The sequence below is a fragment of the Erpetoichthys calabaricus genome, chromosome 8 (assembly GCF_900747795.2).
Source record: "Erpetoichthys calabaricus chromosome 8, fErpCal1.3, whole genome shotgun sequence".
Lineage (NCBI taxonomy): Eukaryota > Metazoa > Chordata > Cladistia > Polypteriformes > Polypteridae > Erpetoichthys > Erpetoichthys calabaricus.
In genome coordinates, this window is record NC_041401.2 from 20,840,444 (window position 1) to 20,860,351 (window position 19,908).

At 43.8% G+C, this 19,908-nt stretch overlaps 1 protein-coding gene across 1 annotated transcript in view; it reads right to left on the reverse strand.

Annotated features, from left to right (window-relative positions):
* myo3b (myosin IIIB) overlaps positions 1–19,908 on the reverse strand; it is a 619,900-nt gene that overhangs the window by 288,478 nt on the left and 311,514 nt on the right. Inside the window, 4 exon segments of the mRNA XM_051930711.1 lie at positions 4,826–4,943; positions 4,946–4,958; positions 15,973–16,061; positions 16,185–16,338. Of these exon segments, the coding sequence (XP_051786671.1) occupies positions 4,826–4,943; positions 4,946–4,958; positions 15,973–16,061; positions 16,185–16,338 (374 nt within the window).

The window sequence follows — 19,908 nt, forward strand, 5'->3', positions numbered from 1 at the left end:
GAGAAGGTGAGACAGGCACTGGGTGGTAGGAAGAATTACCAGACAGTTGGGAAACTACAGTAGATGTAGTAAGGGTGGCAGCAAGAAGGGTGCTTGGGCATGACATCTGGAAAGAGGAAGGAGGAAAAGGAAACCTGGTGGTGGAATGAGGAAATACAGGAGAGTATACAGAGGAAGAGGATGGGAAAGAAGAAGTGGGAAGTCAGAGAGATGCAGAAAGTAGACAAGACTACAAAGAGATAAGGCACAAGGTGAAGAGAGAGGTGGGTGAAGGCTAAAGAAAAAGGTGTATGATGAGTTGTATGAGAGGTTGGACACTAAAGAGGGAGAAAATGACCTGTACCAATTGGCTAGACAGAGGGACTGAGGGTAGGAAAGATGTGCAACAGGTGAGGGTAATAAAGGATAAAGATGGAAACGTACTCACAAGAGAGGAGAGTGTGTTGAGCAGATGGAAAGAGTACTTTGAGAGGCTTATGAATGAAGAGAATGAGAGAGAGAAGAGGTTGGATGATGTGAAGATAGTGAATCAGGAAGTGCAATGGATTAGAGCAAAGAGTAGTAAGGACATCTATGAAGAGGATGAAGAATGGTCCAGATGACATACCTGTGAAGCATGGAGGTGTTTAGGAGAGATGGCAGTGGAGTTTTTAACCAGATTGTTTAATAGAATCTTGGAAAGTGAGAGGATGCCTAATGAGTGGAGATGTTTTGCTCTGAGGGTGTTGATGGAGAAGTATAGAGAAGGCCAGAAGGAGGTTACATTGCGTCTTTGTGGACCTGTAGAAAGCATATGACAGGGTGGTGGTATTTGTATGAGGAAGTCGGGAGTGGCAGAGAAGTACGTAAGAGTTGTACAGGATATGTATGAGGGGAAGTGTGACTGTGGTGAGGTCTGCAGTAGGAGTGAAGGGATGCATTCACGTTTGGAGGTGGGATTACATCAGGGATCGGCTCTGAGTCCTTTCTTAATTTGCAATGGTGTATGGACAGGTTGACAGACGAGATCAGACAGGAGGTCCACGTGGACTATGATGTTTTGCTGATGACATTGTGATCTGTTGAGACAGTAGGGAGCAGGTTAAGGAGACCCTGGAGAGGTGGAGATATGCTCTAGAGAGGAGAGGAATGAAGGCCAGTAGGAACAAGACAGAATACATGTGTGTAAACAAGATGGAGGTCAGTGAATGGTGAGGATGCAAGGAGTAGAGTTGGCGAAGGTGGATGAGTTTAAATACTTGGGATCAACAGTACAGAGTAATGGGGATTGTGGAAAAGAGGTGGAAAAGAGTGTGCAGGCAGGGTGGAATGGGTGGAGAAGAGTGTCAGGAGTGAATTGTGACAGACAAATATCAGCAAGAGTGAAAGGGAAGGGTCTACAGGACGGTAGTGAGACCAGCTATGTTATATGGGCTGGAGACGGTGGCACTGACCAGAAAGCAGGAGACAGAGCTGGAGGTGGCAGAGTTAAAGATGCTAAGATTTGCACTGGGTGTGACGAGGTGGACAGGATTAGAAATGAGTACAGTAGAGTGTCAGCTTAAGTTGGGACGGTTGGAGAACAAAGTCAGAGAGGTGAGATTGCATTAGTTTGGACATGTGCAGCAGAGAGATGTTGTGGTATATTGGGAGAAGAATGCTATAGGATAGAGCTGCCAGGCAGGAGAAAAAGAGGAAGGCCTAAGAGAAGGTTTATGGATGTGCTTGAGAGAGGACATACAGGTGGATTGGTGTAACAGAACGAGATGCAGAGGACAGAAAGGTATGGAAGAAGATGATCCGCTGTGGCAACACCTAACGGAAGCAGCCAAAAGAAGAAGAAGAAGAAGAAGATTTTCTTACAAACAATGTAACTCAAAGTGCTTTACAAGATGAAAAAGAAAAGTTTATAAAAATGAAAATATAAAAATAAGACAATACTAAATAACAAAGAATAAAGTAAGGTCCAATGACCAGGAGCACAGAAAAAACCAAAACAAAACTCCAGAAGGCTGGAGAAAAAGCAAAATCTGCAGGGGTTCTGAGGCCGCGATACCACTGAGCCCCCACTGGGCATTATATCTAACATAAATGATTTCAATCAGTCCTCATGGTTTACCGGCTTCACGTGGAATAATTAGACGATGGCGGCCCTGTGGACAACTGGCCTTCAATCCATCAATGTAGGGACTGCATGGTGCACAAACAATTCCCATTGAGAAAGCGTCTGGTTTTGTATTTCAAACTTCTATTCCTAGATTTTAAGACGGAAGAGGTCAGATGTGCTTCAAGCCCTTGATATGTTCAAGCCTAATAAAATCCCCAGACTTGAGTTTTTATTAACTGTATTGAAAGAAGTGAAATGTGTCATTTATAAACCATTATGAGGCATATATGAGCAGTCACTTGAGAAAGGAGAAGTATTGGACGACTGAAAAGTTGCAAATGTGATTCCAATCATCAAAATGGATCCTGGTAACTACAGACCAATAAGTCTTACTTCTGTGCCAAGCAAAATTATAGAATCTACTAGCCATGTGCGCCCAACTACGTTGCGCGTGTTAAAGTTGTCTGTGAAGGGCTCCCTGTTAAAACGCGGCTGCCAGTCATGAACTGGGCCCTTCGTCACACAGCATTATGATTTTTTATAAGGGAAACAAAATTACAAAAGAAAACCCTTGGACATTGATTCGATAGGAACGGACTACTCGGAATCACTGTCCGAATAGTAATTATGGTGGTGGTGTAGGAGCATTTCTGCTTCTCTCCGTTCACAGTCCGTCTCGTTTTCACGATGCTGTCGTTTCCTCTCACGATCTGTTCTCAACCTTTCTCCAATCTCGCAGGTTGCTTTGTGGCAATCCAAAGAGTAAGGCAATATACACGGAGCAATGGTTATAAAAGGGGGACACATAGGTATCTAGGCTCTTTAAAGCATAAGTAGGGATCACTTCACTGACATGTGAGCAAGCCACGGTACAACTGTGAGATGCGCAGCACTCGCCGGCTACAACGTAACAATAATAATTTCCGGAACGTGCTGTTACGTTGTCATTCATTTTACCCACTGTCTTTCTATCATTCATATGTTACGGAGGCACGTACCTTTTATCTTCAGCAAATCTCATCTCTAACCAGGCCTCAGGAGCTAACCAGCGTAACACTGTCCACCACCCCTTTCATTATTCCGGCACATTGTTGACAATCCTGTTAACAACAACGTACTAAACTGGAAGGTGGTCTACACATGCGTGGAATTCGCGGACAAACAAAGATCAAGATCCAAATGAAGATTATATATAAAGATTAGTTAATTTAAAGCACAACAATTTGTTTAGTTTGAATGTCTGTGTTTTGAGGTGTGACTGGAGTACTACAGTCTTCAGTAGTATAAGCCTGGAGGAGATTCTTAATGCAATGCCTATGTTTTAGCTGTCTCTCTACTGCCATCTAGTGCTTCTTCTTCTAATTCATTCGCGGACAAACAAAGATCAAGATCCAAATGAAGACTATATATAGAGATAATAATAAGAAATAAGTTAGAAAAGTAGCAATATAAAAATAACATACTATTTAACAGCCTGTTTTGTTTATGAGAGGAAGACCCTGCCAAACAAATCTTTTTGATTATTTTGAACATAAACTGAAGAAGTTGACAAATGTCATATGACATAATTTTGTTAAGTTAATTTTGGAACTAAAAGCTGTTGGCATCAGAGATGACCTAAAAAACGAGATCTCAAGTTGGTTAACCGACAGAAGACAAACAGTACTGATAAAGAGAGAATTAAGCGCATCAGAGGGATTGAGCAGCCATCAGTTGGGCCCCTCAGAGGTCTGTCCTTCATCCATTACTTTTTTCTGATTTACATCAGTGACATTGATTCTGTTGTAGTTAGTAAACTTGTGAAATTTGCAGATGACATTAAAATTGGAGCAATGGCAGGCACTAAGGCAGCAGCAAATAAAAAAAAAATTGAAAAGACCTGGACAAGCTTCAGAACTGGGTAAACACTTGGAGAATGCAGTTTTAATGTAGGAAAGTACAAAGTACGACATATGGACAAAGGAACATCAACTATAAATAGAAAATGGGAGACATGGTTCTCAAGGAAACAGGATCTGAAAAGGACTTATGGGTTTATATTGACTCAACATTTTTCATTGCCTAAGCAATGTTTAGAACCAATATAAAAGGCAAATAAAATGTCAGGTTAGAAGGTAAAAAACTGTTGAATATAAAACAAGGGATGCTATGCTTGGACTACGTTAAGCACTTGTTAGAATGCTTGTGGAGAGTTACATGCAGTTCTGATCAGGACACCAAGTCCTTGTGCATCCCACAAGTTAAGGACATGTTGTATTCTGAGAGAATCAGAGAAATTAAACCTGTTTAGTATCAAGCAGAGAAGACTACAGGGGGACCTAATCCAGTTCTTCAAAATCCTCAATGGTATCGATGAAGTAGATCCAGCAGAATTCTTTCACCTTAATGGTGAATCACATACTTGAAGGACATCAGTGGAAATAAAGGGAAGAGAATATAAAACTGAAGCCAGAAAGACTTCTTTACACAAACTGTTGTGGAATCTGAACAAGCTAACAGAGACACGGAGTTGAATCAGAAACCTTGAAATCCTTAAAGAAGTATGAAGATAAGATATTGGGACACCTTAGCTATTAGCTAGAGACACGAGATTGAAGAACTAATGTTCTCCTCTTGTTTTTTTCACATTTTTATGTTCTTATAGCAGGTAACAGAACTAGACAAATATGTAGAACATGGAGGAAATTGTTAATTTTGAAATGATCAATAACAAAGCCTGTAACAATAATGTTTTGCAATTTACCTGTTTTCGTCAGGGGGCTTGAAAATAGCTGCTGCAACAGTTTGTTTTCAGACATCCTCAAAACCACCATAATATCGGCAGGAAGAGTGTCGCGATTTTTTTCCAGAAATCCCTCGCATTGTATAAAACCTAAAAAATAAAGAAAACAAGCTGCACATTTTCATCACTGTAGCCACATGCTTAGAGACTGCTCAGTTACAAAAAAAAAATCTTTCTCCAGAATTACTGAAAAAAATAAAAAATTAATAGTAAGAGTGGTACATCCTGATGCTCAATACCCAGTCTCCTTTCTTAAATAATGAATACAGTCAAGAATACGTGGCACACTTATAAATAAACTATTTACCTTAACCCCCAGGTAAGTTTTTTCAAACTCTCTTATAGGGTCCAAAACTACGTCATGACTTGTCTTGTTTGGGATGCATGCTACAAACGGTACCCACCCCTCCACTCTTCATTTCAGAAGGGTTCAAAAAGGATTGGCATGCAAAGTAACCATTGTGAATGACAGCCAAAAGGCACACCAGACTGTGAGGCATTTGTTCCTCTCCTGAAAGTTGCAGAGAACACTCCATGGACAAGATAACGAAGCTAAAGCAAGGATTGTGATGGGACAATATAGGACAAAACTCAGTTCTTTGGCCACAAGGTTGGCAGCTCTTGAAGATGGCGGCTCTGCACCATGCCACTCCTTGCTTTAGGACATACTAATTATGCTTTTGTTTTTATTCCTACTCTTTTATTTATGCTATGCATGAGACAAGTCATGTAATCAGAACCATCACATTTGCTATAGAGCGGTAAAGATATGGAGGGGTCCCACCCCGTCTACGATATCCCTCAGTTGGATAAACAAAAATTAAGAACTTTAGTGGCAGTTAGCTCCAATATAAGAAGGTTTAGTGCCAGGTTTCATTTTGGTTCTGAACTATTTTTGACTTTGATTTTTTGCTTTGCCCCTGCAGTTTGCTTGCTCAGTTACCTTCGTGATCTTCTGGTTTTCATCTTGTCTGACCTCAACAGTGATTTATCTTTGCATTTCTTATCTTTTGGTCTTTTACTTCAGTCACCATGATTCCCTCTTGTAACATTTCCCTGGTGACTGCTCTTTTAATAATTGAAAAACCATCAGGGTGAAATAGCTATCTGGGACCACTGATGTTTGGACTGGCCCAGAAGTACTACTCAGAAAGGCAGACTTGATACCAGAGGTTCTGCTCAGTCAAACCTTAACAAGGACACCCAAATCTTCTGTCAGACAAGTTAGACCTATGAGGGGCACAGTCTTTGTTTTGATGGGGCTTATTGTTCCCTGTTCACCTCTAAAGCTGAGCCTTTTCAGTTTAAGCAGAAGAAGATAAAGAGGAGACCTGACTGAAATGTTTAAAATTATGAAGTGGATTGAGATGGTGACTTTAAAATGAGTTCACCAAGAACACAGGGACGCAGTTGGAAACTTGTTAAGGGTAAACTTCACACAAATATTAGGAAGCTTTTATTCATAGAGAGAACCACAGGCAAACGGAATAAGCAGCCAAGCAGTGCAACAGACAGTAGAACTTTAGGGACTATCAAAACTTGACTTGATGTTATTTTGGAAGAATTAAGTGGACAGAATGGGTGAGCGTTGTTGGCCTGAATGATCTGTTCTCATCGAGATTGTTCTAACGCTCCTATTCTGCAATCCCTTCCTGAAAATCATAATCCCCTTTTTTGCCGAACTACGTAAGAGTCTGACCATTATTCTGGGTACAAGTCTAGTGTCCTCAAGCAGTCACACTTTGTAGTGCCATAATTAGACTGCATACATCTTAGAGACTTTTATACTGTAGGGTGCAAAGAGTGTTTGAATCCAATAAAAAGACTGGAGAAAAACAGCATTTGAATGGAAATTATTATTAAGCAATAAAATGGTTAACCCATCTTCTTCACAAATATATCTGTACAATATCAAGTTTACCTATTTAAAAGTAATTACTTTGGCAGCGATGACTCTGTGGCACCAATTAAGCAGTTGTGCACCATCTGTTGACTTTAAGTGATTGCGAGAAGTCAGATGATGAAGTATTAATAAAAACAGATGCTTTTTCTGGATGTGTTTCCAATAGATGCACAACAAACAGTTGTATTATTATTACTGTAATTATTATTACATGAACCTGCAAAATGCAGCAGTCCAAACCCATCCAGTAATATGATGCCACAAAACAAAGCAAGCATTATCAAGATGAGACAAAGTTAAAGACAGAAGCTCTCCAAAAAAAACTCCATCCTAAAAGCAGGCATGGAGTAAAAATGTTCATTTGGAAGTTGTCATCGGCGTTGTAGAGAATGTCCTAATATGGTTTAATGGCTTAAGAAAATTTTAACCAGATTTTTTGTTCTTCATTTATGTTCTTATTTTTGGTATTGTAATTGAAGTGAGTGGGTGGCATCATTAAAGTGAAAAGTGATTTACCAAGTTTGTTTTTAATTTAAGAGGAGCTGCTTTAATGAAAGCCTGTTTCACACATGATTCAGTATTTGTCAGGTGATCTGTCTTCTTATTAGTCCCCAGGCTCAAATTTAAGGTTCTTCGAATGTTAATAAATAAAAAGTACTACAGTTGTTTTATATGCTCACAGTGCTGATTCTTGACAAAGAATGTATTGGTAAGGAGAAGAACAAACTAAATGGAACCAACTGACAGATATCTTTATTGACATCTTCATTATTTCCCTGAGGGGGACAGTCAACCTCATGTGCTTCAAAACCACCACAAGACCCGTGTCAAATTGTCCCTTGCTTCAGTGACTAATCACCGTTTATCACTCAGGTGGACTTCCCACTTCACATGATCCTCTCCTAGTGCCTAAACCATGGATTCCATACCATCTACTCCTAATCTGGCCCTGTCCCATCTACACTGTAGACAAAAGAAACACATGCTAAAATGTTGTAAGTAGACTTCAGTTCAGCATTCAGCACCATCAACCCTCAGAAGATTATAGGGAAGTTGAATCTGCTAGGCTACCACACTTCACTATTCACCTGGAACTTGGTCTTAGTAACAGAGAGACCCCAGACAGTCCATGTCAGAAACACTTTCTTAAGCACCATCATGCTGGACTCTTGCACCCCCAAGGGCTGCGTACTCGGTCCACGTCTGTTTACTCCACTAACCCATTAATGTGTAGCTGACTACAGATTTAACAGCATCATTAGGTTTGCTGATGACACAAAGGTAGAATGTTTAATCAGCAATGGGGATGAGTCAGCTAACAGAAAGAAGGTACTGTATGACTGTGGCAGGTGCAAAAATCTGTCTCTTAATGTGGACAAGACAAAAAAGATGACTGTTTAGGAAGGCCCATGCTGCCCACACCACTATTTACAGAGGGCTTTGTGGTGGAATTAGTCAGTCCACCAGATTCCTTGGTGTGAATATGGCAGCTGACCTTAATTGGTCAATTAACACCACCTCCATAGCCAAGAAAACACAGCTGCATCTTCATTTTCTTTGGCAGCTAAGGAAGGCAAGACTTTCTCACAACATTCTACAGGGGCACCATCAAGATCCGCTCTGATCAGCTGCATCACCATCTCGTTTGGGAACTGCCATGTCTCTTACCACAAGGTCCTTCAACAGACGATGCACACAGCAGAGAAGATCATGGGACCCTCTCTGCCCTCCGTTAAAGACACCCTTATTAAGTACAGAATCTGCAAAGCTTACAGCATTGTGGAGGACTGCTCTCAGCCCTTCAATGGTCCTTTTGATCCATTTCCATCTGGAAGACTGTGCTGTAGCATTGAATTCAGTTCTGCCAAGGTTCTCCAACACATTCTACCCCTTGGCTGTCCTAAGTCTGAACTCTGTGCTGCGTCACTCCCCTCAGAACTGCTCCTAATAGCTTATTTATATGCAGTACAATTGTTGCATTTGGTAATACTTCTTTATTATTTTTGTGGTTAATTATTTATCACACTCCTCAGCCTCCCTGGAAAAGTCTATTCGGGGGTTCTGGAGAGGAGGGTCTGTCAGATAGTCGAACCTCGGATTCAGGAGGAACAGTGTGGTTTTCGTCCTGGTTGTGGAACAGTGGACCAGCTCTACACCCTTAGCAGGGTCCTGGAGGGTGCATGGCAGTTTGCCCAACCAGTCTACATGTGTTTTGTGGACTTGGAAAAGGCATTCGACCGTGTCCCTCGGGGAATCCTGTGGGTGGTACTCCGAGAGTATGGGGTACCAGACCCGCTGATAAGGGCTGTTCGGTCCCCTGTACAACCGGTGTCAGAGCTTGGTCCACATTGCCGGCAGTAAGTCGAACCCGTTTCCAGTGAGAGTTGGACTCCACCAGGGCTGCACTTTGTCACCAATTCTGTTCATAACTTTTATGGACAGAATTTCTAGGCACAGCCAGGACATTGAGGGGGTCCAGTTTGGTGGACTCAGGATTGGGTCACTGCTTTTTGCAGATGATGTTGTCCTGTTTGCTTCATCAGGCCGTGATCTTCAGCTCTCTCTGGATCCGTTCGCAGCTGAGTGTGAAGCGGCTGGGATGGGAATCAGCACCTCCAAATCTGAGACCATGGTCCTCAGCCGGAAAAGGGTGGAGTGCCCTCTCAGGTTTGGTAGCGAGATCCTGCCTCAAGTGGAGGAGTTCAAGTATCTCGGGGTCTTGTTCACGAGTGAGGGAAGAATGGAGTGTGAGATCGACAGACGGATCGGTGCGGCATCCGCAGTAATGCGGGCGCTGCATCGGTCTGTCATGGTGAAAAAGGAGCTGAGCTGCAAGGCGAAACTCTCAATTTACCAGTCGATCTATGTTCCTAACCTCACCTATGGTCATGAGCTATGGGTAGTGACTGAAAGAACGAGATCGCGAATACAAGCGGCTGAAATGAGTTTCCTCCGCAGGGTGTCTGGGCTCTCCCTTAAAGATAGGGTGAGAAGCTCAGTCATCCGGGAGGGGCTCAGAGTAGAGCCGCTGCTCCTACGCATCGAGAGGAGTCAGATGAGGTGGCTCGGGCATCTGATCAGGATGCCTCCTGGACACCTCCCTGGTGAGGTGTTCCGGGCATGTCCAACCGGGAGGAGGCCCCAGGGAAGACCCAGGACACGCTGGAGGGACTATGTCTCTCGGCTGGCCTGGGAACGCCTCGGGATTCTCCCGGAAGAGCTACAAGAAGTGGCCGGGGAGAGGGAAGTCTGGGCATCTCTGCTCAAGCTGCTGCCTCAGCGACCCGACCTTGAATAAGCGGAAGAGGATGGATGGATGGATGGATAACTATTTACTTATTACTATCTACTTCACTTTTTTACCTACTAGCTGTACCCCACATTTCCGCCCATGTAGTAGTGAACAGGACAAACTTTAAAAATGAATAAAAATTTTTAAAAAATGTAATTTGTATTGAGAACAATTTATATTGATAGGCTTCCTATCCGAGGGCCTCTTGATATACAGTATTTTTGGTTTTGTTATCAGGGGTGAGGACATATAGGTTTCTTGGGGAGCTAACCCAGGGGAAAGCAACGTAAAGCTCGCCATGCGAGAAGCCCCTGCCAACTTGAGTGTCTGTCCCTGGGTCTTGTTAATTGAAATTGCAAAGCAAAGCTTCGCCGGGAAGAGTAATCTCTTGAATTGACAGGGCATGTCCGTCGCAAATAGAGGAATGCGAGGGATTAAAACCCTCTCGCCAATGTCACATCCTGTGATGATTATCTCCACTATGATGTTGTTCTGAAGCTGACAGGCCTGGAGACGGGTACCAGTACAAAGTTTGGGTGGGCTCAGGTTTCCTAAAAGAATAATCGGTGCTCCTGCTTTTGTTGTGGGGCGGCATGCCAGAAGGATTAATGGAATTTAAAAATTCTGTAGAATAATGAACTGAAACGTTGAGTTCTAAAACAGTATTTATTGATGTGTATGTCCGAGGCAGCATGTCAAATAATCTGAGCACCAATTGATTAATTGTATGCCTCCCCCACCCCTCGGCCCACAGCCACTCTCTTCACTTTACGCTTATAAATTGCTGTCGCAAGCAAACTATAATATGCAATGAGAGAAGTCACAAAGTCAACCGGAATGTTCAAGCAAATTATAGAAAAACACCCAATCTAAGTCCGTTAAGTAGTTCTCTCGTGAAAAACAGACAGACATACAGACCCGACTCGAACAGAGGTTGGTGCATGAGTGAGGATGACCCCACCTTCCCCCTACTCTTGAGGTCCCGACTCCCCATCCTCTTGACCCACAGCCTCCCTCTTCGATTCATGCTTGTTAATCCCTACCAAATTCCATTAAGCAATTCTCATGTGAAAAGCAGTCAGACAGACATTAGATTTTATATATATAGAGAGAATTTATCTATTTATGAGTAACCGTGCACTGCACAATAACGTGCAGTGAATACACTTGACTTGTGTATTCCTAGTATTCACCCTCTTTCTCTGTACGTTTAGCATTCATTTGCTCAGAGGTTGATGCTCTTGCTGCTTCCTGAGCAGCTCTTCTTTACTCCACCCTAGCGGCCCGCTGCTTCTCTTCTTTCATCGGCATCTTTTCGCGTTAAAATTGATTAAGCCAGTGTTTGTGTTGCAATTACTTAGTATGTTTTCTTTTCTTTTTCACTTCAGCTGGAACTTAAGTCTTCAATCTGCCTCAAGAATGATTTAAGATATGAAGAGGTAGGGGAAGTGACGACGAAAGTGGTAGGGATGAGAACGGCGCCCATTCACATGCACTGCATGGCCGCCATGCTGGACGCTGCCGAGAGTTGATTCTACAATAAAATAAAATAAAAATAAAAAGAGGAATACCTTGGAGGTCAATCATCACCCCGAAAGCAGATAGTAGACCTCACGTAGTATATGTGTACCAAATTTCAGGTCAATAGTTTAAATGGTTTGCAAGCTACAGGTGATTTAAAATCCTGGACAAACAAATGAACAGCCATGGTAGCATATTATATATAAAGATAGTATTGTATAGTACTTTAGCTGTCTTGAACTTGTCTTGTGTTAATGTATATGCTGCACTGCAGTCCTGGGTAACGTTATTTCATGCCACTGTATGCTGCAATATGGTGTATGGATGGTATGACAATAAAGCCACTTGATTTGATTTTTTTTTACAGTTGAGATAATTACATTTTTGAATGCTAATACCTTGAGTAATAACTAAATCCAAGGTATAAGTATGAGAGTACATATCACTGTTTGGAGATGACACAGAATCAATATGCTCAGTCTAAACATTTTCACAAGTGTGAATATCAATGTTGCCAAATAAGATGACTTTATTAAAAATGCAGGCAGTGTGTTGTAGTGGTTAAGGCTTTGGACCTCAATCCCTGAGCTTGCTGCTTCAAATCCTGCTACTGAGACTGTGCAACCATGAGAGTACGTTCTTGACCTGCTTGTGCTCCAAATTGGAAAACCAAAGAAATGTAACAAATTGTATCATAAATGTGGTAAGATTCCTTGGATAAAGGCATCAGCCAAGCAATAATAAATGATTTTGCTTAAAAGTTGTAAAACTTGACTAAGAACGAAAAATAAAGGTCCTAAGGTCTGTAAATTGATCATATAACTCCTGATTTGTTTTTTATGTTTAATATCCATCCATCCATCCTCTTCCGCTTATCCGAGATCGGGTCGCGGTGACAGCAGCTTGAGCAGAGATGCCCAGACTTCCCTCTCCCCGGCCACTTCTTCTAGCTCTTCCGGGGGAATCCAGAGGCGTTCCCAGGCCAGCCGGGAGACATAGTTCCTCCAGCGTGTCCTGGGTCTTCCCCGGGGCCTCCTCCCGGTTGGACGTGCCCAGTACACCACACCAGGGAGGCGTCCAGGAGGCATCCTGATCAGATGCCCGAGCCACCTCATCCGACTCCTCTTGATGCGGAGGAGCAGCGGCTCTACTCTGAGCCCCTCCCGGATGACTGAGCTTCTCACCCTATATTTAAGGGAAAACCCAGACACCCTGCAGAGGAAACTCATTTCAGCCGCTTGTATTCGCGATCTCGTTCTTATGGTCACTACCCATAGCTCATGACCATAGGTGAGGGTAGGAACATAGATCGACTGGTAAATTGAGAGCTTTGCCTTATGGCTCAGTTCCTTTTTCACCACGACAGACCGATGCAAGGCCCGCATCACTGCGGATGCCGCACCGATCCGCCTGTCGATCTCCCGCTCTATTCTTCCCTCACTCGTGAACAAGATCCCGAGATACTTGAACTCCTCCACTTGGGGCAGGATATCACAACCCAACCCTGAGAGGGCATTCCACCCTTTTTCGGCTGAGGACCATGGTCTCGGATTTAGAGGTGCTGATTCCCATCTCAGCTGCTTCACACTCAGCTGCGAACTGATCCAGAGAGAGTTGAAGATCACGGCCTGATGAAGCAAACAGGACATCATCATCTGCAAAAAGTACTGACCCAATCCTGAGTCCACCAAACCGGACCCCTCTACGCCGGAACGCCCTGGCTGTGCCTAGAAATTTTGTCCATAAAAGTTATGAACAGAATCGGTGACAAAGGGCAGCCCTGGCGGAGTCCAACTCCCACTGGAAACGGGTTCGACTTACTGCTGGCAATGCGGACCAAGCTCTGACACCGATTGTACAGGGACCGAACAGCCCTTATCAGGGGGTCCGGTACCCCATACTCTTGGAGTACCCCCCACAGGATTCCCCAAAGGACACGGTTGAACGCCTTTTCCAAGTCCACAAAACACATATAGACTGGTTGGGCAAACTCCCATGCACCTTACAAGACCCTGCTAAGGGTGTAGAGCTGGTCCACCGTTCCACAACCAGGACAAAAACCACACTGTTCTTCCTGAATCCGAGGTTCGACTATCTGACGGACCCTCCTCTCCAGAACCCCCGAATAGACTTTTCCAGGGAGGCTGAGGAGTGTGATTCCTCTGTAGTTAGAACACACCCTCTGGTCCCCCTTTTTAAAGAGGGGGACCACCACCCCAGTCTGCCAATCCAGAGGCACTGTCCCTGATGTCCATGTGATGTTGCAGACGCGTGTCAACCATGACAGTCCTACAACATCCAGAGCCTTGAGGAATTCTGGGCGTATCTCATCCACCACCGGGGCCCTGCCACCAAGGAGTTTTTTGACCACCTCGGTGACCTCAGTCCCAGAGATGGGGGAGCCCACCTCTGAGTCCCCAGGCTCTACTTCCTCATTGGAAGGCATGTTAGTGGGATTGAGGAGGTCTTCGAAGTACTCCGCCCACCGACCCACAACGTCCCGAGTCAAGGTCAGCAGCGCACCATCCCCACCATAAACAGTGTTGACACTGCACCGCTTACCCCTCCTGAGACGCCGGATGGTGGACCAGAATCTCCTCGAAGCCATCCGAAAGTCGTTCTCCATGGCCTCCCCAAACTCCTCTCACGGCCGAGTTTTTGCCTCGGCAACCACCGAAGCCACATTCCGCTTGGCCTGCCGGTACCTATCAGCTGCCTCCAGAGTTCCACAGGACAAAAAGGTCCTATAGGACTCCTTCTTCAGCTTGACGGCATCCCTCACCGCCGGTGTCCACCAACGGGTTCGAGGATTGCCGCCACGACAGGCACCGACCACCATACGGACACAGCTCCGGTCAGCCGCCTCAACAATAGAGGCACGGAACATGGCCCATTCGGACTCAATGTCCCCCACCTCCCTTGGGACATGGTCAAAGTTCTGCCGGAGGTGGGAGTTGAAGCTACTTCCGACAGGGGACTCTGCCAGACGTTCCCAGCAGACCCTCAGAACACGTTTGGGCCTACCACGCCTGACCGGCATCCTCCCCCACCATTGAAGCCCACTCACCACCAGGTGGTGATCACTTGACAGCTCCGCCCCTCTCTTCACCCGAGTGTCCAAGACATGTGGCCGCAGGTCCGACGACACGACCAAAAAGTCGATCATCGAACTGAGGCCTAGGGTGTCCTGGTGACAAGTGCACATATGAACACCCCTATGCTTGAACATGGAGTTCGTTATGGACAATCCGTAACGAGCACAGAAGTCCAATAACAAAACACCACTCGGGTTCAGATCGGGGGGGCCATTCCTCCCAATCACGCCCTTCCAGGTCTCACTGTCATTGCCCACGTGAGCATTGAAGTCTCCCAGCAGAACGAGGGAGTCCCCAGAAGGTATGCCCTCTAGCACCTCCTCCAGGTGCACAAACAACAGTTAGGACCCGTCCCCCCACCCGAAGGCGGAGGCAGGCTACCCTCTTGTCTACCGGGGTATACCCCAATGAACAGGCTCCAAGTCGGGGGGCAATAAGTATGCCCACACCCGCTCAAGTCCAGCCCCTCTCAAGGAGATTGGTTCCAGAGTCCAAGCTGTGCATCGAGGTGAGCCCGACTATATCTAGCCAGGACCTCTCAACCTCACGCACTAGCTCAGGCTCATTCCCCTTCAGAGAGGTGACATTCCACGTCCCAAGAGCCAGCTTCTGTAACCGAGGATCGGACCGCCAAGGTCCCCGCCTTCGGCCACCACCCAACTCACACTGCACCCAACCTCCTTGGGCCCTCTCATAGGTGGTGAGCCCATGGGAAGGGGGACCCACGTTACATCTTCGGGCTGTGCCCGGCCGAGCCCCATGGGTGCAGGCCCGGCCACCAGGCGCTCGCCATCGAGCCCCACCTCCAGGCCTGGCTCCAGAGGGGGCCCCGGTGACCCACGTCCAGGCAAGGGAAAACGTTGTCCAAAGGTTTGATTCATCATTGGAGGTTTGTTGAACCACTCTTTGTCTCATCCCTCACCTAGGACCAGTTTGCCTTGGGTGGCCCTACCAGGGGCATTAAGCCCCGGACAACAGAGCTCCTAGGATCATTGGGACATGCAAACCCCTCCACCACGATAAGGTGGCAGTTCAAGGAGGGGATGTTTAATATCAAAACCTAAAAGTATGCATTATCATTTAGACTTTTTGCAAATATTCAAAGTTTATCAACAAAATTCAGTCCAGCTCTTCTTAGAATTCTAACGCTTTATTTAACAAAACAGGTAATGCATCAGCCAAAGTCCCATTACAGGAAATGGCTTTCGCATGTTTAAGGCAAATTTTGGTAAAAGGAAAAGTTTGGTGTCATAGAATGCGTTGCTTCTCATGTGACATTTCATCTTGTCTTACCTTTCCCGCATAATGCTGAATTCCAAAGCAAAGTTCCACTCGTTTTGGCCTCCAAAAGTACTTGTACCGCAGGTTGTCTTCAAATTTATCTGAAAGAATATAATCATGAATATCTCTAATATATTTTTTAAAAGGCACATTTTTACAGACTTCTGTTGTAATATTACATGGAAAAAATTGAATAACTTTCCTACTTAGAAGGTACAGCTTACCTACTAAAGTCTGATCTGTTGCCTGTGGAAACCGACTTTCTTCATCTAAGAGGGACAGAAGCCCCATAGGTTTCTGAAGAAACATGTCCAGGATGGGCCGATTATCCTCATATTCCACCAAGCTGGCATCGATTTCTTCATTCTGATATTCCACCTGCAAGTATTGATCATAGAAAATAAAATATCTGTTATTGTCATTAAGTTCACAGTATGATTTTTCTGATAGTAAGCAAGGAAGATAAAGTACTGTGGTGGGTAGCATGGAAACTTGAGATTTGTTTTGGCTTGAGTCAAGTGTAGTGTGCCTACAGGGTAAGCAGAAGGATAGAAAACTACATGGCTGCAGGTCAAGTCTCACCTCATGGCTTTCCATGTGACGGTGAGTAAGTCATTCAGTCTGCCAGTGCTCACACTATATGAAAAATGTGCAACCATTTTCTTACTGGGTTTGTTCATTTCAGGGTCAAGAATGATGAACACTATCCAAGAAGCAGCAGGCAGGCACAAGGCAGCAACTAATCAACATACTCATGTCTTTGTACCCAATATAAAAGCCAGAACCTCCTGTGGAAACTGAAGGAATCAAGGGAAGATCATGCAAACTTCACATAAGTAGGCATTCAGCCTGGGAATAAGAGTTCAAATGATGAGCAACACTCTTGCTCAAATAAAACGGAGGTGCTTATAGTGGATCCATCAGCTAAAGCCCAAATTGGTCTTGGACTTCTCGGCTCTCTCTCTGTCTTTTGCAAACCTCAAGTCCTCAATCTTGCTGTTATCTTTGACAGTAACCTCTCTTTTGAGAAACAAGTTAAATCTGCAGTCAAGAGTTGCTTTTTCCAGCTTCGTCTATTAGGTAAGATCAGGCCTTTTTATCTTCTGGGGATCTTGAGAAAGCTACTCATACTTTTATCTTTTCTTGCCTCGATTACTGCAACTCGCTGTATTCTGGGATTAGCAAATCCCTGATACACAGGTTACAGTTAGTCCAGAATGCTGCCGCTCACTTTCTGGTTGGGGCAAGAAAGTATGACTCTGTTTCTCCAATATTAGCTTCTTTACACTGGCTGCCTGTCAGTTTTCAAATTGATTTTAAAATCTCGTTGCTAGTTTTTAAATCTTTACATGGGCTTTGCTCCTGCCTGTTTATCCGAATTGTGTGTTTTACACCAGCCATCTAGAGTGCTCAGATCTTCTGGCCAGTTGTCTCTTGTTGTCCCTCGTACCAAGTGTAAAACTAAGGGGGACAGACGGCTTTTGCAGCTGCTGCGCCTCACCTGTGGAACTCTTTACCTCATCACATAAAGGAGTCGTCTACAATTGAACTGTTTAAAACAACATTAAAGACTCATTTCTGTTCACGTGCATTCTGTGACCTTCAGTAATACTGATGGTTTCCTCATTGTGATTATGTAACATTTATTATTTATTTTATTTATGTTCATTTATTTTATTTCTATTTATGTTATTCATGTTAATTGTATGTTTTTCTTTAATTCTATTATTGTAAAGCACTTTGGCCACAGCATTCCGATGTTGTTTTAAATGTGCTATATAAATAAAAGTTGACATTGTTGTCTGAAAATCTTAACAATACTACAGGAGACCCACTTTGATGTAGTGTTTAACAGTCAGGGCATTACTTAAAGTAACGTTTCTCACACATTTCTGATGTCCAACAGTACAGTCGCTCCTTGATATATGACCGGCCTGACATGCAAACAACTTGGTTTACGACCAAAATTTTTGTTTTGAATTACAACCAATGTCTTGCGTTACGACCCGAATGCGGTCACGTGTATCCGCTTGTGCGATTGTAAACAAAGAGCCGAGAGCGTTCGTAAGCGTCAGTCGGAGCCCAGATACATGTGTTTGTGGACGTAATTTCTGTCAGTGCAGTGATTTATATAATTTATTTTGATAATTGCTAAGGAAGGAAGAGAAGGTAACGAAGGTAAAGAAAGCGATCACAATCGAAACAAAGAAGGAAATTGTGCAGAAATATAAGAGTGGTGTTCGTGTGACCGATCTCTCTAATAAGTACAGCATGTCGAAATCCACCATCTCGACAATTTTATAAAGAAAAGATTTGTATAAGGAGGCTCCTTCCAAACAATAACCACCTTCCATTTCATTCTCCTCCTCCTCCCTTCCTGCAACCCAAAGATGTCAAATTAAATGGTGAGTACAGTATGAAATTGTTGTTTCTGGTAGGCTAGGCAATTTTTATAACTTTTTGGTTAGTACATTAGAAAAATTATTGGTGTTTTGGTAAAATATGCACATTATACAACCCTTTTTTATTATGAAAAGGTTAAGTAAGTGTTGCTGTGGGAGGTTCAGAACACATTATGGGTATTTCCATTATTTCTTATGGGAAAAATAGTCTTGACTTACAACCAACTTGAGTTACAACCAGCCCTCGCGAACAAATTGAGTTCGTAAGTCAAGGGTTCACTGTATTTGAACTCCACTTCCACCCTTTGTCTTGAGGGTTTTTTGCAACACAGCTTATTCAGGCTGAACCTGAGCAGATTATGGAAGCGGGGACATTTCCTGACATAAATGAGCAAAAGAATGTGTTGGGACACTGTTGTCTTGAGGTTCCCCACTCACCCTCTAACTCTGTGATGACTTTATCATCAAAATATGTATAGCCATTAAGGCCCCAAAAACCCTAGAAGCAGACTTGTATGTGCGTCACCTAACTAACAAATGTTCACATTCAAACAACAACCCAAAGCTTGAGTTAAGGAGTTAATCTCAGCAACTCTGCTCCAGGGTTAATTATTGTAGACCTGTGTACCCCATGATGGGAAGGTGCCAGTAGAGTACAAAATGCATCAGCCACAGCTTGGCGCTATTGGTTCGGTGCATTGGCAGAGAAAAAAATGTGTTAGCGTACTGGCGAAGTCCTGTCAATATGGTTATGGAATCTTGCCTTCTCTTCTCTTAATGATTTTCATTGGTAGGATATCAAAGCACAACCAAACTGAGATTGTACCTAGTTTGTCAATCTAAGGATTGAATCTCTTTTGTTTTTTGAAAGGCATTACGCTCTTGAGTTTCTCCAGACTGCGATCTCCTGTATGTAATGAAGTGGAGTATTAGTTCCTTCAAATTGGAGGTTATGAAAATCTCCCAGAAATCAGTGGCTTGCTCTCTTCAGGGAAGGAATAAGAGGATGCTCTATGTACAGGAGTTCAAATGCCTCAGGTTCTTCTTCATCAATGACAGTAGAAATGACTGCAGGATTGACCAATGAAGTACTGCTGATGTTGAAAATCTGTGGAAGGGCTAGTCCGTAGACAAAGCCTTAAATGTGCAGGACAGAGTACATAACTTTCACTTTTGCTCACTACTCTAGGTAAGGACAAAAAGAATGAGCTCAAGAGTACAAGTGGCCAAAATACATTTAATTTGAAAGAATATCCCACCAGGTGAGACCCACAGAGAAAAGACACAGGGTATGCTGAAAGAATTTGTTGCCGAGAACTCGGTGACCTGGTCCATCCAGCCTAACATAATGCCACCTTGACGCTCAGTGGAAAAGGTGGATCAAAAAATGAACTGACAATTTTAATTTCTGTGTTATGATTTTTTTCTTGGTATTTTTGCGGTATTCCTAGTTTATGTGTCTTTGTTTTGGAAGTGGTATATTATGACTGGCTGCTTTTAATAGGGGAGGAAGTGCTAATCTATTCAAACCTCTCTAATATCTACT